Consider the following 23,828-nt stretch of genomic DNA (forward strand, 5'->3'; position numbering starts at 1 on the left):
ATCTGTACAAAGGCCACAGTGAACGGGGCCTAGTGAACAGGGAACGACAATGCAAATTATCTTACTGGACAGAGCACTTCCATCAATACATACTGGCAAAGAAGGTGTAAACATGACCTGGGAGATCTACAGAGGCCAACTGGCATGATGGAAGCCCAGCAGGGTAAACTGGCAATTGAGATATGGTAAGGGCATGAGAGGATCAACAGGACATCATGTGACAACCAGTGTAAGGAAGAAGTGGAGGAGAAGCATGCGAAAGATTAGTGGCCGAAAAAGTGCCATATCTGGTACTTAAATAAGTAGTGGAACCATCATTACGAAGGCAGAGGTCGTGGTCTGCAAGCAACTGGTCAATGAGGAGCTCCCGATCAGACAAAAAAGCACTGCCTCCACAAAGGTGATGGATATCAAAATCCTCGAGGAGGAGGAGGAGGAGGAGGAGGAGGAGGAGGAGGAGGAGGAGGAAGGGAGGAGGTAGTTGCTAAAGCAATGCAGTTAGGGCAGCTTGCATAAGTGGTCTGTCAGGAAGGAGACAGAGATTGCAAACTGTGACCACAGAGTCCATGTGGACCTGGATGGCAACTGCTTACAATGTGGTACAAAGGGGGATCCAAGTACTAACAATGCCCATACAGACCAACGTACAAACACCACCAGAAGCCTTCACAGACCGAGCCAGTTCTAACAGAAAGCTTGGAAGGGTCGGTGATGAGATTCCTGGAGAATGACAAGTTGCCAATTAAAAGGAAATAAGGGATTGCATCTCTAGGAGCTGACGGTAGTAAAATTACAGTTTCATTGAATAAGCACAGAATGGGGATCCAAATGGGAGGTGAACAGGCTGGGGCCAATCACGCCGTCAGGTCACCATCCATCACCAACGACAACAGGTGACATCTATAAATCAAAGGTCAGACCCAGGTTGCGAGGGGAATCGGCACCTCTTGGGGGGCATTGGAGGGACCTTGACCTGGGACTTAAGTTTCTTCAGTTTCTTCTCTTTCGAAAGTTGGGGAGGGCAGGGCACCGAGAGAGGGCAGGCCTCTGCAAGTTCCGAAACTGAAACAGAGTGGGCGATCTTGGGGCGCACAAACTGTGTCCCGCAGCTGACTTATGGTAGCAGACCTCTGGACTGGGAGATGTTACGGGAAGGGGTCCAAGGAGGGAGTGCCATCAACTGCATGTGCTGCAGGAGGGGGACACTTCTCTGGCTGGGGATGGGGAGTGGTACCCAGCTGTGAGGACTCGGGAAGTGCAAGGCAAATGGAGGAGGAGAGGGGAGCAGAACTGGGGTAAGGAGGAAGGAGGTGGGAGAAAGGACATAACTGAGGCAAAGTTAGAAATCATTGCCACAAGGTGAAGTCAGTCATATTTCAGACGACCCTTAGTGTAGGACAAACAACCAAAGGACTTACAAACCGGGCAGTCTGGCGACCTTGAAGAGTGACGGTTGTGACAATTAACACACGTGAGCAGCGGAACACAGGGGTTCCCCTCACAGGGTGGGTGTCCACATTCACTGCATACAGGGTCCACTGTACAGGGGGAAAGACGTGTCCAAAACGCAAGAACCGAAAACACTTCATAGGTGGCAGGACATACGGCTTCACATCACACCAATAACACACAACCTTGATCTTCTCCGGGAGAGTATCTCCCTCACATTCCAGAAAAAAGGTGCTGGTATCAACGTGATTATCCTTACAACCTTCATGAACATGTCGAACAAAATGAACATCCTGTTGTTCCACATTGGCCCAGAGTTCCTCGTCAATTTGAAGGATGAGGTCCAAAAAAAATAACTCCCTAAACCATATTCAAAGACTGGTGAAGAGCAAGTGAAAGCGGGAAGTTTCCAAGTTGATTACAAGCACGAAAGGCTGCTGACTGGGCAGCAGAAATAGTTCTGACCAACAGTGAACCCGACTGCATCTTCTTTACTTTGCCAAACTGGTCTTCAATATTTTCCACAAAAAATTATGGCTCAGTAGCAGTGTCAGTCCTAGTACAGACCAGGTAGTGGGGAAAGTGTTTCATCCCACACTCGCGTGCCTGGCCCTCCTTCCAGGGTGTAGCCAGGGTAGGTGAGGCCAAAGGGTCATAAGAAGCAGCATTAAATTATCCATTACTAATCGAAGAGATTTTTGGAGCTTGATACATTTCATATGCAAAGCACCTGCCCTGATACCACCCACTCTGACCAGAAGCTCTCTCCATGGGTGCCACCCAGCCACAGTGGCTGTTGCACAGAGTTCCGATGCCCCAGAATGATAAACACAGGGTGTATACGTGGACGACGATAAAAAATTCCCAGATTTCCCAGTTAAAAATACACTTTCTCCCGGACGAAAATACATTTTTCCGTGTTAATTAACAATATGCTTTTCCTCAAAACTATAAAACTTATCAATCCCTTAAATGGTTGTAGTTTTATACACCGGCGCAGAATTTTCCAGCACTTTAGAAAAAGAAACTCAGGAGAAAAACCACGTTTTAGAAAGATGTCTGATGTGCAGCAACATGTACACTACATATTTTCGTATTACGAAAGTCTAAATTCGAATTCCACCAAACACCGCATGTTACTTTCCGAAGGATTGAAATCAAGATTGCGATACGCTTTTGTAAGCCAGTTGTAGCTCATGTCAAGCAATCTCGCCAGCCGAAGACAGCGGATAGCAACATCACTGTAAAGTAACGCACACACAAATAGGAAAAGATAATGGTTTAAACTAATATACGTATATACATAGTGTTGCTACAAGAAAAGAAAAGCTTTTACGTTTAATATTGGTCACTAAGATTAATAAGCTGCAAGAGAAGCTAAGCTTTACCACATAATGATCATTTTTGCGCGCTTTACACTTTAAAGATATATCACAAAAATGTGTCAGTAAATTTTTTAACAACGACATAAATGTCTGGTCTTCTGGGCTTGAAAATATTCTAAATGGTCGCCCTCAAAGATTCGATTTTTGAAGGGGAGTCAAGTGCTCTGTGATTTAAGAAATTCATCGGACATTCACACGCACAGAGTTCATCTTGCATAAAAGGAAATTTATTTTGAAAGTAACGCTTTCCAATTAACCATTCGCAATACTTTCCCACGACCTGTTAGAAATAGAATCGTTTTAGAAGTTGCCACAGCACGCCAAATAACAGGTGTCGCAGTGCTTGCGCAGCTATGATGACGCAGGAAGCCTGTATGTTCGTACGTGTAAAACATTAAAAGATCTTACATTATGTCATAAAAGAAACAAGACATTAGAGGACACTCTAAGAGCATGAGAATTTTGTGAACTATATTAAAATACATCATTCGGCTTAAAGTGCACATTCGTATGTCCAGATTCAGATGTAAATTTTCTTGGAGTACCTGTACTGTATTATCTCATGTTTGGTTCTTTATTAAGGCATAATGCCATACATGCTAGAAGATGAAAACGTGAACTTGAAATGCAGCGAATAGTTGAAACTAGCCAATAGTGTGGAATTAAACACTTAGTTTCAAATAAATTGACTGCCTCAGCAGAAATGACTAGTAAAAGTCAAAATTCTTTAACAAACCAACAAAAATAACTTCATTGTTCTGCAAGGCGATTAACGCTTGACTGTCAGAACGGTGGAAACAAAATAAAATTAGATATTTTAGCCTTCCGTAATTATTTGAATGTATTTTAATTCACTTGATAGCTCCCAGCCACAGAAATCCGTTTTGTTTTCATTTGAAGTGAGAGCAACAAACGAAGAGGAAACAGCAAAATCACTTAACGAAAACACTGGTCACGTGGAGACTACCACCTCCCACTACAACTCAGACTCCTCTGTAAATCAGGTCCGGATCTAGGATATTTCCGAACCGGGGTGATATTAGATAGTGGCGCTTCCCCCCCCCCTCCCTTGAGCATTTGAGGTAGGACGCCAAAAATTTAAAAATAGACTTTTCAAAAAATCTTCATTTTGTAGCGCACATCTTTCTGAAGAGTCTGATACATAAAACATTTATATTCGAGGGAACGTAAGACATGTTATTTGGTCTTAAGTGTGGCAAAGTGCAGTGCCACGTCTCTCCACAAAGCATTCTTCAATCGCACGTCTCTTGTATTTCGCTCTGTGGAATTCAAACATGTAATATTTTGTAATGGAATGGGTGACATCAAACTATATTCACACCAGTGGAAATTAAAAAGTCCTGTGGTGTCTCTCCTGCTCCCAGTCAGCCAGTTTGACATCCTGCTACTCTTTAAAAAAATTTCGAAATTAATACTGGTTGGGATTATTTGTAACTGGCAGAACAAGAATGCTTCAGAAAATTTGCAGTCTTTACTGCCTATTAGCTAATAACTTGCTGATTTGTGTGACATAAAATTAAACATAGGATACATAAAACGAGTAAAGACAAGAGACAAGCAAGACAGTACCCTGTAAGCGTAGGCTTCCGTGGCCGTTGTCACCTTCAATAAAATTCTTCAGGGTATCAGACCGCATCGTCATAATTTAAAATGCGCCAACGTTTCGGCCAGCATTGCAGCTAGCCTTCATCAGGGCCTTCCGTTAAACTGCTAAATGAAACACACTTGGTTCCTTAAATAGCTGCACGAGAAAACCGTGTCGTTACCTGATTGGCTGTAAAAGGAGGAGGAGGAGGGGTGAAAGGTATGCTTTATTGGTGTTTCCTTTATTAACTGTCATTGGCTGAAACAGCTGTTTTTTATTGGTCTTTATATTAATCCACCCCATTGGAGGAGACGGACGAATAGCGAACAGGTGATGGCTGTGACGTCACACTGTTTACATGCTATCCAGAAGCCGGCTGTGGCGTGCCATTGCTTTGTGTGCTCGCGACCACTACTGCGGCTCTCCGCGTGTCTGCATGGGCCGCCACGGCTCTGCCGCCGCTCCGTAGCCCTGCTATTGCAGGCAGCCAAGACCTCGGAAGCTTGTACCCGTCCTCTCTATTCATGTTGGCGGGTCTTTTGGCTATTTCTATCGCCTCTCTAATCTTTCTTTTGAAAGTGAGAGGCTGTTTCGCCAGGACGCGGGCTTCTTGAAATAATATTGGTTTCCCGCACTCGTCTCGGTGTTCCGCCACTGCTGACTTAGTGTGTTGTTTCAGGCGGATATATCTTTCATGTTCCGAGAGCCTTGTGCTAATCGGACGTCCCGTCTCACCTATGTAGACTAATGCACACGCACAACCAATTTCATACACGCCAGCTGTGTGTAGTTTGTCAACTGCATCCTTGGTAGAACCGAGCACGTCTGAAATTTTGTTTCTGCTTCGGAAAATTGGTTTGATGTCACCCCACGCAGAACAAGTCCGCCCTGCACACGCTAACGAAGAGAGCGTACAGGATAAGCGACGAAGAACATCTGAAGACAGAACTTGAACGCCTCAGGTCCATCTTCGGAACTAATGGCTATGGGAAGCAGACGATAGACAGCACCATGTCGACAAGGGAGAAGACTAATAGGGAAGAGGAGAAGGAGGCACAGAGCATTGCTGTGTTACCATAAGTACAAGGGGTCACCGAACGTATTGGCAAAATTCTACGAAAAGCCGACATCAAACCAATTTTCCGAAGCAGAAACAAAATTTCAGACATGCTCGGTTCTACCAAGGATGTAGTTGACAAACTACACATAGCTGGCGTGTATGAAATTGGTTGTGCGTGTGGATTAGTCTACATAGGTGAGACGGGATGTCCGATTAGCACAAGGCTCTCGGAACATGAAAGATATATCCGCCTGAAACAACACACTAAGTCAGCAGTGGCGGAACACCGAGACGAGTGCGGGAAACCAATATTTTTTCAAGAAGCCCGCGTCCTGGCGAAACAGCCTCTCACTTTCAAAAGAAAGATTAGAGAGGCGATAGAAATAGCCAAAAGACCCGCCAACATGAATAGAAAGGACGGGTACAAGCTTCCAAGGTCTTGGCTGCCTGCAATAGCAGGGCTATGGAGCGGCGGCAGAGCCGTGGCGGCCCATGCAGACACGCGGAGAGCCGCAGTAGTGGTCGCGAGCACACAAAGCAATGGCACGCCGCAGCTGGCTTCTGGATAGCATGTAAACAGTGTGACGTCACAGCCATCACCTGTTCGCTATTCGTCCGTCTCCTCCAATGGGGTGGATTAATATAAAGACCAATAAAAAACAGCTATTTCAGCCAATGACAGTTAATAAAGGAAACACCAATAAAGCATACCTTTCACCCCTCCTCCTCCTCCTTTTACAGCCAATCAGGTAACGACCCGGTTTTCTCGTGCAGCTATTTAAGGAACCAAGATTATGACGATGCGGTCTGATACCCTGAAGAATTTTATTAAACAAGACAGTACCCGTTTCTTCAATCGTTAAGTCCTAGCTTCTTTTCTCTCTAATTTTGCCACAGCTTTATATGGCGTACTTCCCTTTCTGAGAAAGAATCTACTACCTCACCAAAGTTCGTTAACGTTTTGCTACATGAAAAAACGAAATGTCGTTGTCTAATACTAAATAAGCTGTTAATACAAATTGTACCCAAGACTGGTGTGGTTTCTCGATCTGATTACGTGTATTTTGTCACTGCTATATAAAACGAAATAGGCCTGCCCAATATTGGAGCAGTTGTTACACACACCAAATAAAAGAGACTGTTTTGGCACAAATGGTCATTTTTATAACACGACAGAATATAATTCACGAAGTACCAATACCAAATGCCTATTAGGCCTACTACAAGCAAAACGTTTTGTGTTAGGAAATAGTTTCAATTTCATTCGTACTCTCTAGGTTCTGAAGCATCAGATCAAAAAGTAATAGCACTAAATTTTAAATAAATTCCGAATCGTCATATTCTCCCATAATTTGTGAGAGTCCCCGTTTCTTCTCCTTCCTCGTTCTAACACACAATCTTATCACTAATTCTGTAACTATTCCTGCCAGTGTCAAAACTTATTCTCTGGTTAATTTGTTCAACGGTTTAGTTATCAGGTTGGGCGTTATTACGTGTTTGTACAACGCGTTTTCCACACTACTCCCAGAATAGAACTTAAGCTACTGCTAGCTGAGGACAGTATAACTGGCCCTTAGCAGTGTAGCGGTCTGGCCAAAAATTTTCTGTCAAAATTTCATTTTCTTGGACACACGGAGGAGAAATATGCAGTCTTTGTTGCCTGTTATTCCTGTTAGTCGTTTTGTTCCACTCTGGTAGTCTAAATCTATGGAATTCGCTAGTAATTATAACAACACTGATCATTTGCAAACCCAGTCAACCACATAAACAGCGACTGCATTCATCCGTTCGGCATTACTCCACTCAGCTCATATAGACCTGTCCCCATTTGTCTGCAGGAAAGTTTATTTCTAGATTCCCCTGGCAGAGACATCACATACACTATGCACGCATTCAAAAATCAACTTATGATACTTTCAGAAATCGAATTAGAATTTGTTCAAAAACGAACAGGGACGCATCCAAAATCATATATGAAATCGATAGACCAATGTGCGCTGGTTGCTAGGGGCTTTGTGAAATAAGGTCTTTTTCCTCAACAATATGAATTTGCTCACAGTTTTCTGGAATGTTCAAGGTGTGGTGCATTTGGGATTCATGTCTGAAGTCATAACCATGAACTCTGCAAGGTCCTGGAACCTCACAAAACTGAAAGCATGAATTTTTTAAAGTTCGTCCACACATGGAGCACCCTCTCTTTTAGCATGACAATGTCATACTACACATGTGCATTGTGACATCTGCAACAATCTGATGCCTTGGGTTCACTGTCATCGATCATACTCCATAAAATCCAGACTTGGCCCCATCCAAATTTCGTCCGTTTGCAAAACTCAAGGAACACCATCGAGAACTTCACTTTGATAGTGATAAAGTGATGCAAGCAAGGGGGAGGTTGTGGTTCCGTCAACAATGTCCATCATTATACAGTGATGGTGTCAACAAACTGGTCTCTTGTTGGGAGAAATGTGTCCGATGCCAGGGTGACTATACTGAAGCATAAAAATGTTGAAAATCAATAAAGTTTGTTTTATCTGAAAAGCTTTATGAGTTTTCAGATAAAAAATTAACAGGATTACTTTTCAGCATACTCTCACATGTAATTATTTTCTTTGAAAAATATCAATGCAATCTAATAAATATTAGATTGCTGTTGTTGTTGTTGTTATTGTCTTCAGTTCTGAGACTGGTTTTATGCAGCTCTCCATGCTACTCTATCCTGTGCAAGCTTCTTCATCTCCCAGTACTTACTGCAAACTACATCCTTCTGAACCTGCTTAGTGTATTCATCTCTTGGTCTCCCTCTACGATTTTTACCCTCCACACTGCCCTCCAATGCTAAATTTGTGATCCCTTGATGCCTCAAAACATGTCCTACCAACCGGTCCCTTCTCCTTGTCAAGTTGTGCTACAAACTCCTCTTCTCCCCAATTCTATTCAATACCTCCTCATTAGTTATGTGATCTACCCATCTAATCTACAGCATTCTTCTGTAGCACCACATTTCTCTTTTTGTCCAAACTATTTATCGTCCATGTTTCACTTCCATACATGGCTACATTCCATACAAATACTTTCAGAAACGACTTCCTGACACTTAAATCTATACTCAATGCTAACAAATTTCTCTTCTTCAGAAACGCTTTCCTTGCCATTGCCAGTCTACATTTTATATCCTCTCTACTTTAGCCATCATCAGTTATTTTGCTCCCCAAATAGCAAAACTCCTTTACTACTTTAAGTGTCTCATTTCCTAATCTAATTCCCTCAGCATCACCTGACTTAATTCAACTACATTCCATTATCCTTGTTTTGCTTTTGTTGATGTTCATCTTATATCCTCCTTTCAAGACACTATCCATTCCATTCAACTGCTCTTCCAAGTCCTTTGCTGTCTCTGACAGAATTACAATGCCATCGGCGAACCTAACGTTTTTATTTCTTCTCCATGGACTTTAATACCTACTCCAAATTTTTCTTTTGTTTCCTTTACTGCTTGCTGCTTGCTCAATATACAGATTGAACAACACTGGGGAGAGGCTACAACCCTGTCTCACTCCCTTCCCAACCACTGCTTCCCTTTCATGTCCCTTGACTCTTATAACTGCCATCTGGTTTCTGTACAAATTGTAAATAGCCTTTCGCTCCCTGTATTTTACCCCTGCCACCTTCAGAATTTGAAAGAGAGTATTCCAGTCAACATTGTCAAAAGCTTTCTCTAAGTCTACAAATGCTAGAAATGTAGGTTTGCCTTTCCTTGATCAATTTTCTAAGGTAAGTCGTAGGGTCAGTATTGCCTCACGTGTTCCAACATTTCTGCGGAATCCAAACTGATCTTCCCCGAGGTCGGCTTCTACCAGTTTTTCCATTTGTCTGTAAATAATTTGCGTTATTATTTTGCAGCTGTGACTTATTAAACTGATAGTTCGGTAATTTTCACATCTGTCAACACCTGCTTTCTTTGAAATTGGAATTATTATATTTTTCTTGAAGTCTGAGGGTATTTCGCATGTCTCATACATCTTGCTCACCAGATGGTAGAGTTTCGTTAGGACTGGCTCTCCCAAGGCCGTCAGTAGTTCCAATGAAATGTTATCTACTCTTTTGCTTCGACTCAGGTCTTTCAGTGCTCTGTCAAACTCTTCATGCAGTATCATATCTCCCATTTCATCTTCATCTACATCCTCTTCCATTTCCATAATATTGTCCTCAAGTACATTGCCCTTGTATAGACCCTCTATATACTCCTTCCACCTTTCTGCTTTCCCTTCTTTGCTTAGAACTTCCATATGAGCTCTTGATATTCATACAAGTGGCTCTCTTTTCTCCAAAGGTCTCTTTAATTTTCCTATAGGCAGTAGCTATCTTAACCCTTAGTGAGATAAGCCTCTAAATCCTTACATTTGTCCTCTAGCCATCCCTGCTTAGCCATTTTGCACTTCCTGTCGATCTCATTTTTGAGACGTTTGTATTCCTTTTTTCCTGCTTCATTTACTGAGTTTTTATATTTTCTCCTTTCATCAATTAAATTCAATATTTCTTCTGTTACCCAAGGATTTCTACTAGCTCTCGTCTTTTTACTTACTTGATCCTCTGCTGCCTTCACTACTTCATCCCTCAGAGCTACCCATTCTTCTTCTACTGTATTTCTTTCCCCCATTCCTGTCAATTGTTCCCTTATGTTGTCCCTGAAACTCTGTACAACCTCTGGTTTAGTCAGGTTATCCAGGTCCCATCTCCTTAAATTCCCACCTTTTTGCAGTTTCTTCAGTTTTAATCTACAGTTCATAACCAATAGATTGTGGTCAGAGTCCACATCTGCCCCTGGAAATGTCGTACAATTTACAACCTGGCTCCTGAATCTCTGTCTTGCCATTATATAATCTATCTGATGACTTCTAGTATCTCCAGGATTCTTCCATGTATACAACCTTCTTTTATGATTCTTGAACCAAGTGTTAGCTATGATTAAGTTATGCTCTGTGCAAAATTCTACCAGACGGCTTCCTCTTTCATTTCTCACCCCCAATCCATATTCACCCACTATGTTTCCTTCTCTCCCTTTTCCTACTCTCGAGCTAGTTGGCATATAAACTTGTACTACTGTAGTAGGCATGGGCTTAGTGTCTATTTTGGCCACAATAATCCGTTCACTAAGCTGTTTGTAGTAGCTTACCCGCACTCCTATTTCTTTTTTATTCATTATTAACCTACCTGCCCGGTTAAGGGATTTGACATTCCATGCTCCGATCCATAGAACGCCAGTTTTCTTTCTCCTGATAACAACATCCTCTTGAGTAGTCCCCGCCCAGAGATCCGAATGGGGGACTATTTTACCTCCAGAATATTTTAGCCATACAGTAAAGCTGCATGCCCTCGGGAAAAATTACGGCTGTAGTTTCCCCTTGCTTTTAGACTGCACTGATATTGAAAAAAGGAGCACTGATAGAAGATAAACAGCATCTACTTAAAATAACTAAAGTAGCAGCAGCTTCTTTCCAACACTAGTCAGTTGATTGTTAGCCTACCTTACTGAAGTGTACAGCAGTTGCTGCTTGTGGGACATGATGTCCAAATGAATTAAATACATCTTCACCTGCCATGATACACTTTCTCCAAATAAAAGATTCCAATAAAAATACTTCTTTGGTAAGAAAATATTCAGGTAGTGTTCCATCTAATTGGATGAGGTGGAGTGTGGAATGCTGTTTGTCATACGCATATTGAAAGTGTCTGGTTAACCCTCTGGTTCTGTGGGCTAACACTATGTTAGAAGCACATGGGGAATCTGTTGTTCCCTGGCTTCAGAAGCAGTATCAAATGTCTCCTCTTATGTCTAGATACAAATCTTCATTAAAGAGTTTGGTATATTCTTGGTTAGCGCAGGAAGCCCCACCGCACTCTGTTTTGAAGGATTTGTGTTATGCATTACAAACTACAGTTATCACACAGAGAGGGGCAGTTCTGTACTTTTGAGTTGTTGAATGAGAACTCCAATCTCACTCTCTCCTAATACTGTGAAAGGCAGTAAAATCACATACATGATGCAACATCATTTACATTTTATCCCTACAGCTTGTTTGTTGGGACACCATTATTCAATTGCCAGGTATTTGGGAAAAGTTGTTGTTCCCTAATATACTTTTGATTAACTCCCATACATTTGCTGATGGTGTAAAGCTGTTTATAAATTTTGTGAAATGTATCCACACAGTTCTTTCCAAAAGGCTGCAAAGTTCTCTCTACTTGATCTACTCTTAAACACATGCGTTGAGTGTCATTCTCCTATTACTGACTGCTGGACGTGATTTCCAATTCCACTGAGTCTGATTTTCTTCTGGGCTGGCTGAAAGATAATGGTATTATGCCATCACCTAGTCCTGAGTGCTACTGTAGTGTTGGCTCCACAGTGTCCAGATTACTCATCTGATCATCCCATTACAATGGCCTTCTTTTGAGTACGGTTGTCTCTGACAAGTGGAGCCAGAGGGTAAAGTAGCCAATGCAGTGTAAATGTTGTTCACTTTCCACTAAACAGTATCTGTGGGGGCTGGATAGTACAGGAAGAGATCCATAATGGGAAACAACTCGTGCAGATATTTGTCCAGAATGTAATATGCAAATGACCTTTTACAGTAACAGTCTCTCAATTGCTCTGTCCTTGGAGTGAATGGGGGAGGGTCTCATAGCACACAGCATCCACTGATGTCTTCTAAATAAAAGGAATTCAAAAGAGAATTGTTTCAGAAGCCCTTACATGTTTTACTGTCTACAGAACCTTGTGATGGAATATATACAGAGCATACTATAAATTGAAATGGCAGATTTACTGTGACCGCTAAAACTTTTAACTATGTGGAAGCAATGAGCGCATAGTGGTACGTTTCTCTGGCAAACACAAATCACTATTAACTACCTTCGTAATTTTGTTTCCTCTTTTGCCCCTGTGTTCCACTGTTCTTTGGCTCTATGTTAACAGCATGACTCAACATCAACATGAAGTTCAACAAGTAATTCAGAGACTTGAGTGAATGTAACCTTTCAGTGTATTTAGTAGTTCCAGCAATTCTCTTGAATGTCTCTTCTACATATTATTATGCAGTGGTATGCTCTGTTACTACTATTTACATTCAATGGCAGTCTGGAAGGATTGTTGGCCCGAAGTCTTTGTGTAGAGTAGTTATTACAAACCTCCAGTGGCCACACCCCTGACACTGGAAGTTGACTGAGAACATAATTGTTGGGAGCCATTCGGAACCTGTGATAAGTTAGAAATGAATGAAAAATTGATAGCTCCACATGGCTGAGTAAGCCTAATAAAGCTGGGGTGTGGCAAATACCCAAGAGATTAATGATGAATATCTGTGAAACTTCACTCTGCAACAGTGACCACTGAGAAAGCGAGAATCATAACAGATGTTTAATAAAATGCAGATTTCATAAATTCAGGTATGTCAGGATATCTCTCATTTATACTGTGCTTGTGAAGTGTTCAAAAGCTGTGGTAGTGATATTTAGCAAAACTTGTGTCAAAACTGGAAATCCATTAATGTTCTGTAGAAATATGCTGAGTGAATTAATGATCCTATGCTTTCAATCACTGTGCTGGTAATTGCTAAATAGAAAACAAATGTGCCTTCGTAAAAGTTTTTGAAAATCAACCCATTCTTAAGAAACCAACAAAAATGTTAGTTTCCCAACTGCAATGAACCCTTGCAAATTTCACTTATACATTAATTACACCAATGCTATACAGTGTCTACAAAAATTAAATAAATGAGCATAACAGTAAATTTTTCTGTGCTTACCTGAGGCAACTTTGCGTGATCACTGTAGGGACTTATAGCTACAGGTATACCAAGAACATGCTGCACTCTTCCGCCATAAAGGTGGTCTCCTAAAACTGGACTCAACAAATATGCTGAGTAAATCCTAATAAAATGCCATTTTGTGCGTGATGTTTTGAATTCTACCAGGCTACAAAGAGATCCCTTTTCCAATGTGGAGTACTCTACAAATGTAGGAAAAATTTCTTGACGTTTCACGGACTGCTTTGACCATTTTGTCTCAAGAATCACCTGTGAATATTACACAATTATAATAAACAAATTTTTAAAAAGGAGAGAACAAGAGTGCAATAATGTTCTGTTAACTGTTATACAAATTACCTGTGATTCCTTTTGTCCAGGTCCTTTTTTCAATGTGATACCAATGTTCTCAGAGCCGGAATCAGGTTGGGGCTGCCCTACTACAACCAACCAATAGTTGTAGATCACTTTGTCCTGTACTTTGCCATAATTCATTGACTTCCTTACATTTTTAGCAACACTCTCATCTGCTGATAAAATGGTGATTCCACTAGCATACCTGCAAAAATGGTGAATAATTGCAAGAGCTATAAATTAATGTGCCTTTCTTGACAGACATATTTTGTACCAAAATGGAAAATCTGTTGAATACCCAACAAACATATCAGTAACTTGGCAAAAAGACAACAAAAACACTGTAGATGCAAAGCCTCAGCCTGGTAATGGAACTGAACCAGAACCAAGACAAATATGTATGATGAAACAAATTGGAATAATACTGCAAAGTTTTAGGAAATGGCGAAACAAAAAGAGAGAAATAAGAAGTCCAATGATAGCATCAAACTTGTAGTGAACACGGAACCAAAACATAAAAGGCCAAAGAGAGGAATACTGGTATGGAACAGAGAGGAGAGCAGAAATAAAAAGTGAAAACTTGCAAACAGAGCAAGTACCAGCTGAGGAAGAGGAAGGATATTAAGCAGTAGGTAGATAGTAGGTGAAGCAGACAATAATGCAAGTCAAGTGAATGAACAGCATAGTGAACCTGGGAGCTGCTTAAAACAATGATACCGAGATTCCATCTTGTATGACTGTTGTTCCAAGTTCCCTGATCATTGCTTCTGAAATGCCAGCACACACAATGGCTTGGGTTTACTTCTCTACAGTAAAACTGATAGTGGTCATCTGTGCTTTTTACCTGAAAGACAAGGTTCCAGTACACCCAAAGATGATTTTATTCCAGTAACTTCCACAATTTTATCATACTTCTAGTGCACACACATTGTTTCTAGAGCAGTTCTTGCTTTTGTAATAAACTGCAGAATAACAACCTTGGAGCATCCATGAATCTACATATTTATTACGTTTGAATTGAGTGAGAGGAGGCCCTACCATCCTGATAATTTGTCCGTACAAGGATAGATGACCTGTATGAAGTGCCTGTAAGATTCATTTGAGAGAAACCCCTGTCACATTCGCCGGAAGATATTGCAGTTGTCCCCAAAGTGTGGTTCAGAAGCAGCATACCTGAAAATGGATTTCCTACACTATTTCTTCTTGTAACATCAATACCCTATCATCACTGTGAGCCATTCACTAAACAGCAGTCACTGTTGTCTGCAAGGTACATCAGTGTTGTCAGACAAGGATCTAGTGGACAGCATCCAGGCAACACTGCTACAGGTTAATTCCCAAGCCCCTCCACAGCATTACTAGTGACATAGGAACTGGGCCACCTATTTATTACCTGGCTGGATGAATAGTTACCACCATCATATTGCAATCACCATTGTGTTATTTTGCATACTGATTAATTCTCAGTTGACTGTTGATCACTGAATCAAATCAGAGTTTTCATGCATGGCCCTACTCTTCGATTCGGTATTGCTTGGGCCATGATGAACTATTGTGATGGGTCTGGTGCTGGGTGGTTATTTTTAGGGTTGGCGTGTGATATATGCAGTGCCAACTTATCCTGGACAAATCACAGGTTAATTCACTATCACAGGCTAATTCACTGTATCAGTCCAGTTTGATTTACTGCACGGTGCTGAATAAAATTAGTATAAAGTGCGACTTTTTCTCCCTCATCCTTCACATTTCCTTTATCACTCAATGACAATCATTCCATGAAAACATTGATCACTTACTTCATCAACATTTAAAACTACTTCTTGTATCCTGGGATGAGGGCTAATTTACCAGAATCCTACATTCATCCATCAAATTAGTATTCTGTTGCCCATCCAACCTATACAGTATCCTGATCCAATCCATGCCACTCCTGCTCTTTGTCTGCTCACCATGAATTACTCCCCTGTATTCAATCACCACTTGCTACTGCTGTCCAATCACACATACGAGGTGGAATCCAAAATTTTCAGGACTGGTACTGCCATCTGGAAAGTAGGAATAGTAGATCTTTGCACCATTAGGTGGCGAGAGCTGCATATCTGATGAGTCAGTGTGCAGAGTGGCATTCAGCTGGGAGGGCGTGTTGTGCGTCCACAATGATTTCCGTATTACTCTCTGTTTGATGTGTGGTGATTTTACGATAGACCCGTGAATAGGACAGTGTGTGTGTATCAAATTCTGTGCGAATCTCGGGAAAAGTACTACGGAGACCCTTGCAATGCTTCAACGAGTGTTTGGGGGACAGAGCGTGAGCTGTAGGCATGTGTTTGAGTGGCATGCTCGGTTCAGGGCTGACAGTACAGGCATCTAAGATGATGCTCACACTGGACGGCCTGTTAGCCACACAATGCCAGACATTGTTGCCAAACTTCAACAATTGGTTTGTGTGGGTCAACGTCGAACCATTCAAGGCCTTGCGGATGAAGTGGGTATTGGTTATGCGACATATCAACGAATGTTGACTGATGAATTGGGCATGTGTAGTGTTGCCGCAAAATTTGTTCCAAGGATCTTGACTGCCTATTAGAAGGCACAGCGTGTTGAACTGTGCACGAACCTTCGTCAGACCACATCTGATAATCCAACCTTCTTGTCACGAGTTATCACCGGCAACGAGAGCTGGATTTATGGTTATGACCCAGAGACAAAGCAACAATCATTCCAGTGGAAGAGCCTGGGCTCTCCAAGACCCAAAAAAGCGAGACATGTCTTGGCACTTTCCATCAGTACGCGATTCACAGCTGCACAAGTTCTACTCACGAGAGCCGCACACTGAAGCATTGATCAGTTAGAGGCATTTACACTCTGAGCAGGTGGTGGAGCACAGTCACATGGGATGTGAGAGTTAGAAGTGGGGTGAAGCAGAGAACACTGAACGACATTTGGAGACAAGTGGTGGTGTGATAAGAAGTCCATTTCCACGATCGGTTTGCAATATCAGTCAATTGGAAGATCCAGGGAGGGAGAGGCTGTTAGAGAGGTGAAACTGAAGCTTGACAGACCGCAGGTCTGGAGTGTAGATGAGTTTGTACGTGTGAGGGGGCATGTGACCATCGATTTAGGTATGACTGAGACATTAGTGCCGGTGTCCAACACGAAGTTGTGACTCAAAGAATAGTCTTTGACATAAAGGCGGCCATTCAACGGGACAGAGGCGTGGATGGAATGTAGCATGAGTTGCCAGTTATCGGACTATTGGCTTTCTGGATGCTTGCACGGGGGGTGGCACTTTTATGCATCATCGCTGGATAAAGTGTGTACAGTGTGTACAGGGTACACTGAGAGAGGAGGCAGCCAATTGTCCTCTATGTGATGGGGTTCATACAACGGGGCGGTCAGCGTAGGTGCGATATGCAGTGGCTCGGTGGGCAGAGGGTGAGTGTATTGAGTGTCAGGTGGTGCAGCAGTCTGGGGGACGGAGTGCAGCCTGCCCCTGCCTGTGGCCAGGTGAGCTACTGGTGCAGGAGTGCCAACCTGTTACATGAGCTCCTGCTGGTGTGTGAGCGAATAAACCTGGTCTGCCATCCACAGATGCGAACCAATGGATTCCAGGGTGTGAGGGACGAGATGAACCTGGAGATCTGTAGGCGGTTTTGATAAGCACACTGACCACAGGGTTTCATCTGGCATCACTTGCTTGCTGACCAGGAGGCGTAGCCGGCGCCGAAGCTCGAACAGGGTGCAGTTGCAGAGATGTTCCTCGTACAGTATTTGCAGAATAACCTCTTGTGGGGAACACGAGAGGCCCTCGATGATAGTACGTTTTGCAAAATCGTACTTCGAAGTTAGCAGTGGCATCAGAAGTAGGTCGCAGATTAGGTCTGTGTGCTCATGCAGTTGAGTTGTGAGGCACAGGAATTTTGAATTGTTGTCGGTAACTTGGTACAGTTCGAACAAGTTCTCCACCAGTGCAAACCACATTGCTGGGTTGTCCTTGGGTAACAGGGGCAGGGTCGGTAAGCGGCCTGGTGGTGGCGATGAAGTCACAGCTAGTTCTGTATCTGAGTCCCTCGTATCACTTGTATGACGTGGATGCCGGACCAGTGCAGCCACACAGATGGCACTTCATAGGGTGCAAGCGAGCAGTCTGTCAGAGTGGATGAGAATGGCACTGAAGCACTAGGAAACGATGCTGTAGAACTGCCTGATGCAACATTCGCGTCACGGAAGTCCGGCATGGAAGACATGGCTGGTGCCTTGTGAAAAGCGAGTGGGTGAACGGCTGCAACCGAGAGAAAACCCCTGCAAGTTTACTTGCGTTGGTGAGGGGGTGGAAGAGAGAACGTACGTGGAGCAGCACAGTAAAATGTTCCTACCGGGCTGTTTACATGACGAGCTGAGGCACGTTCGGAGAGGTGGAAACCACAGTCAGTATCAGCACGCCACACATTTCTCATCTCAGGTGGGGGCCCGTAAATTGCACTGAGGGGCTGAATGGTTACTGCGGGCAGAAACTGGCCTAGGAATGTTGATGACATACATTGGGTGTTGTCCACTTTGTAAACCGATGAAGAAGTAAAGCACTTGGGTGTCGCAGGAGTGGGATGGGTACACGTGGTCTGTCCTAACAAAGACAAGGTTGCACACGGCACTGTTGTAATGCATGGGCAGCCAGCATCTGATGCATAGTTTGTGCACGAAATGACAGGGCTAAGAGGCGGTCGTCCAAGTCGCTGGGAGAGTTTTAATTACCCAGAGCTTGCTCCCCTGAAGGGAGGACCAGTGGTGATGCCAAAGTGACACCACATACTGACAGGCGGCAACACAGAGATCATCAAAGGAAATGTAAGAGCCAATGGGCTGAGGTACAAAGAGTGCAGCCATGGCAGCAGCACCAGCAGCCTTGTTTCCTCCCAGAGTGACATTTCAGGAGTGAGCAAGTGACAACAGTCTTGGACCCATTGCACTAAGGTATGGACGGTACACAGCACACAAAGGCTTTGAAGGGCACTAAGAGAGTCTGAGTAGATTACGCGAATGAAAAGCCTGTGTCGCCGGATGTACTGCGTAGCCTGATAGAGGGAGCTCTGCTGTAAATACTGAAAAGTGTTCCAGAAGTCAATAATGAAAAACTTCAGAGCCAATGACAAAGGCACACCCGACAGCAAGGTCAGTCTGAGAGCCATCAGTGTATACAAAGGTGCTATCGCAAAGTTCCATGTGAAGGTCATGAAACTGAAGGTGATAGAGTGCGGTCGGAGTAGTGTCCTTAAGAAGTGAATGAAGACCAAGGTGAACACGGGTCGCCGCACGAAGCAACGGGTCGCCGCACGAAGCAAAGGCAGTGGAGGGTTCACACCCACCGGGAAAGTTGCAGGTCGCATGAAGCGGAGCTACCAGAGCAAGAGCTGAAAGCGAACTCCAGGAGGTAACAGAGAAGAGGGACATGCCCCATACTGGCGATCAAAGGAGTCATTGAAAAAGGAGGCATAGGATGGGTGGCCACGCATGGCTCACCTTGTGATGGCATTGGGAGAACTCCAAAAAAGACTAGCAGCCTTTACTAGTCCCCAGAGGCCCTTAGATAACAAAATATTGACTCCATGTGGTTTGTTCAAATTCTGTGATGATATTATTACAGGCGTAGTTTCCTTATGTACCAAAAGAAGGAACTGAAAAAAATCAGCTTGATCGTGAAACAAGGTTTGTCAGAGGACATACAATTTCTGGAACAAGAGAAAATCATTAATTTAAGCCACTTAATTGTAATCAGTTCAGAGTAAGCACAACTTTCAATGATGCTACAGCATTCACAGTTAATGCCTTCAGAGCAGATGAAATTCCAGCAATCTCAATTGCAAGTTTACAACCAGGACAGTATGTTGCATGTATATATGACAATTTTTGGAGGGTTGGAAATGCATGTAATGTTTCACATGAACAACAAGGTGTCCTCATGAGCTTTATGCACCAATACGATTCAGCTCATTCCTTCCACTGGCCAACTGCTATAGGCAGCTGCTGAATTCCTGAGCGGCATATTTTCATGACTATAGATGCACCACCAACATCATCACCAGGAAGACAATACAGTTACCCACAATCTGTTCTTGACAAAAAAAACTGTTTAACCAAAAGTGGACTGACCTTTTTTTCCGCCCCCAAATTTGCTGTGTTGTGTATTATACCTGTTTTATGGCATGTGTTAAATTAATGTTTTAAGCTGATTTATATACTCTAATATAAAAATTAATCGTGGGACTTATACTCGAATATAAAAATTAATCATGGGACTTAATGAGCAAAACATTTCACTATTCAATCTTCTCGAAGTGCTAAAATAATAACTTTAGAAACGCATTCTTACTCATCAAAATGCAAGATCCAGGAATTAAACAATATAGCTTCGAAAGCTTAAGGCATGCTCTTTACAGGTGTGGCAAGAAGAAAAGGAGTGGACAAGACACAGTTGAGATATTGCCCCCAACACATACCCTAAAATTTGCACATAGAAAATTTTGGCCAACTTTGCAGCTGTATACCTGTTCATCTAGGCATCCAATGTTTATTAAATCTGATCCATATATAGACATCATAGGTATGAATAACCCTCTGAAGTTTTGGTGTGATTGGTTTATATACAAAATAATAGTGGATGGTCAAAGCTTTGCACTCAGAATAGTGCGATGAATTTTTCAGCCACTTTAGAGGCTTGTGTCTGTATTTAGGTGTGGCTAAATACCTGATTTTTGCCATGGTGGGACTCAGCACAAAAAGCTGTCTCTGTATATTACAGCTATGACCAAATGTTTGCTAGAACTTTAAAAAAAAGCCTGGCACGTTTGCACCTTTATACATGATGCGAAGATGAGTAGCCTCTCTTTAAAAGCCCCTAAAACTTCAACCACTGAAGATGCTGAATTGGAATTTGGTATGTAACTGTCAAAGACAATATAGAATCTTCATACCAAATTTGATTACATTTGGAGATGGATGAGTGGGGAGTCCTAGTCCCCCTCACATGATCCATCAGTGTGTGTTTTGTAAAAATCTACAAGGCATAAAACAATCTTGTTAAAGATGTGGCACAATCCTTTACCTCTGCTTACATGCAAATACACATTACATGATGTATTAGGTTACACGTGGCACATAATCCAAATTTCTACACTTGAGGCCACATTTTACACAGCCCATATCAAACTCTTTTGTGAGTGAAATCATGTCATTACATTTGCATGACCACATTACAATATGTGAAAGCTGTGGACACTCAATACACAAGCTTTCAGTTACAATCAGCTGTTATTCGATGTTGTCAAAGCCATACTTCACACATCATCACCGACATTGTACTACCACATGTCAGAGGGGAGGAACATCTTTGCTGGTGCGAAAGAGAATTGTCAACATATCTTACATTCCAAAATAGGAAAACAGATAACTCAATTATGGTATACTAATTTCTGTAACTAGAAACTTGCAGTACAATATGCTATATAAAGCACACAGAAAAATGAAAATTCTAGTATAATCAGGCAAAAAATTATGTACTATATGTCCATTACAAAAAAAGCTGCCAGAGACTCTCTCTCTCTCTCTCTCTCTCTCTCTCTCTCTCTCTCTCTCTGTGTGTGTGTGTGTGTGTGTGTGTGTGTGTGTGTGTGTGTGTGTGTGTGTGTGTGGTGGGGGGTCTATATTTGACAAACACTTTGTTGGCTAACATTCCAACAGTCTTTTTGTTGTGCCTTTCTGCAACTCGGCATCTCCGCTATATGATGAGTAGCAACTACCCTTTTAATTACATTTTTACATTCCATCCTGGATTTTCCATTGTTTGATTACCAGAGCTTTACTGCATATTTAGAGCAATTCACAGTCGGTGATTTACATGGAATATACTCTCAACACAGATATAGAAGAGTTATTCATTCAAGGGGTGTTAAAAACATACATACACATGCTATTTTACAAGTGTTCAAAACATGGATTTGTTTAATAATAGATATGCAGAGAGATGTCTTTTCTATTCTAAATATTTTAATTTATTTTTATTGTAGTTTATATCAGCCCAACTTGGACATTTAAGTAGTAAAGCTGCAGATGTTATGATAGTAAAGCTATCTGCAATAGATGAAAAATTAACATAATTTTTTAGCCTGATTATAACAGAATTTTCCTTTTTCCTTTTTTTTTTTGTTATGGTTTTAAGGTGCAAAACTGCTATGGTCATTAGTACCCGGTCTGTGGCTTAGGTAGAAATTGGAAATCAGCAGCAATGGGAGCGAAAGTCAAAAAGTGGGGAAACTAAAAAAAACAGAAGGAACGCTTAGAAAACCACTATAGAAGGGAGGGTTGTTTTCCCCAAATAGAGCTTCAAATGACCGATGTCATCTCATTGACACTGATAAACTCGAGGACGCGATCGGCTGAGCGAGTGTCATCTGCTAAAATGGAAGCTATATCAGGCAACAGCTATAGACGGGAGCGTAACGAAGTAAAATAGGGGCACTGAAGTAAAAGGTGTCTCACCGTCCACAGTTGAGAGCAGTGGGGACAAAGTGGGGGAGGACAGCCACTTAAAAGATGTCGATGGTTAAAAAGACAGTGCCCTATCCGGAGTCTAGTTAAAATTACCTCCTCCCGATGACGTGTTTGGGAGGAAGAGGTCCAAGCACAATGAAGAGCTTTCATGTCCCGCAATTTATTATTGGGAAGAGTAGACCAACGTGCATGCCATAAAAGAGTAATACAATATAGCCACTCCCAACACCAAATGATGTTTTTGAGCCAACAGTGTAAATAAATGTGGCGTCCTTCATTGGTGCGCATAGAGCAGCAAATGCCCGATGATAAACGAGTGAAGGGGTACCATCCTTTGGAAGATGACAAAGGTCAGAGAGCAGGCAGGTCCGGGGGCGGAGCCAAAGCGGTGCTGTACCCCCAGTTGTTAAAGTTTTAGGAAAGTGGAAGGAAAGAGAACAGATGGCTAGCATAACGTCTCAGAAGGACAGCTCGCCGGTTGGACAGCGGAGGTTCAGCAGTCTCAGAATAAAGGCTTTCCACAGGGCTGGTGTAAAAAGCTACAGATGCTAAATGCAATCCACGGCGGTGGACAGAGTCAAGACGCCCGAAGAGTAGGCGGCCGAGCAGAGGAGTAAACTATGCTTCCGTAGGCCATTATCGAGCGCACTAAGGTGTGAAAGAGGCAGAGAATGTCCACTCGGTCCGCTCCCCAGGAGGTACCATTCAGAACATGGAGAGTGTTGAGAGATCACAGACAGCGGGCTGAAAGATAGGAAACGTGGGAGGACCAGCACAGTTTCTGTCGATCATAAGACCCAAGAATTTAGCGACATCCGCGAATGGAAGGTTGACAGGGCTTAGATGTAGGGAAGGCGGAAGAAACTCCGTACGATGCCAAAAATTGACACAAACTGTCTTACTGGGAGAAAAGCGGAAGCTGGTTTCGATGCTCCAAGAGTGGAGGCGATTGAAACACCCTTGAAGATGTCGTTCAAGAAGGTTGGTTGGTTGGTTGGTTGGTTTGGGGAAGGAGACCAGACAGTGTGGTCATCGGTCTCATCGGATTAGGGAAGGATTGGGAAGGAAGTCGGCCGTGCCCTTTCAGAGGAACCATCCCGGCAGTTGCCTGGAGTGATTTAGGGAAATCACGGAAAACCTAAATCAGGATGGCCGGACGCGGGATTGAACCGTAGTCCTCCCGAATGCGAGTCCAGTGTCTAACCACTGCGCGTTCAAGAAGGCTGGTCCATTGAGAGCTGCAGAAGATCGCAAAATCGTCCGCAAAGAGGGAGCCCGAGACATCAGGAAGGAGATAATCTGTAATTCCATTTATGGCAATGACAAACAGTACAACACTTAGCACGGAGCCCTGGGGTACCCCATTTACTTGGGGGGAAGTACAGGAGAGAATAGTGTTCACCCGCACTTTAAATGTGTGCTCTGCCATAAATTCACAAATAAAAAGGGGCAGCTGACCTCGAAAGCCCCAAGAGAAAAGTGTGCGGAGGATGCCTGTCCTCCAACAGGTATCGTATGCTCTCTCCAGATCAAAAAATATTGCTACTGTTTGGCGTTTCCTGAGATGATATAAGTGGAGAGAGCAACAAGTTGGTCAACTGCAGAACGATGCTTTCGGAAAC

The 23,828-nt window shown here is 42.8% G+C and overlaps 1 protein-coding gene across 1 annotated transcript in view; it reads right to left on the reverse strand.

Annotated features, from left to right (window-relative positions):
• Positions 1 to 23,828, reverse strand: part of LOC126094547 (mitochondrial mRNA pseudouridine synthase RPUSD3-like) — a 104,997-nt gene that overhangs the window by 50,424 nt on the left and 30,745 nt on the right. Inside the window, exons 3-4 of the mRNA XM_049908980.1 lie at positions 13,669 to 13,867; positions 13,309 to 13,578 (exon numbers count right to left, since the gene is read on the reverse strand). Of these exons, the coding sequence (XP_049764937.1) occupies positions 13,309 to 13,578; positions 13,669 to 13,867 (469 nt within the window). The remainder of the gene's footprint in view (positions 1 to 13,308; positions 13,579 to 13,668; positions 13,868 to 23,828) is intronic.

The sequence above is a fragment of the Schistocerca cancellata genome, chromosome 8 (assembly GCF_023864275.1).
Source record: "Schistocerca cancellata isolate TAMUIC-IGC-003103 chromosome 8, iqSchCanc2.1, whole genome shotgun sequence".
NCBI classification, from domain to species: Eukaryota; Metazoa; Arthropoda; class Insecta; order Orthoptera; family Acrididae; genus Schistocerca; species Schistocerca cancellata.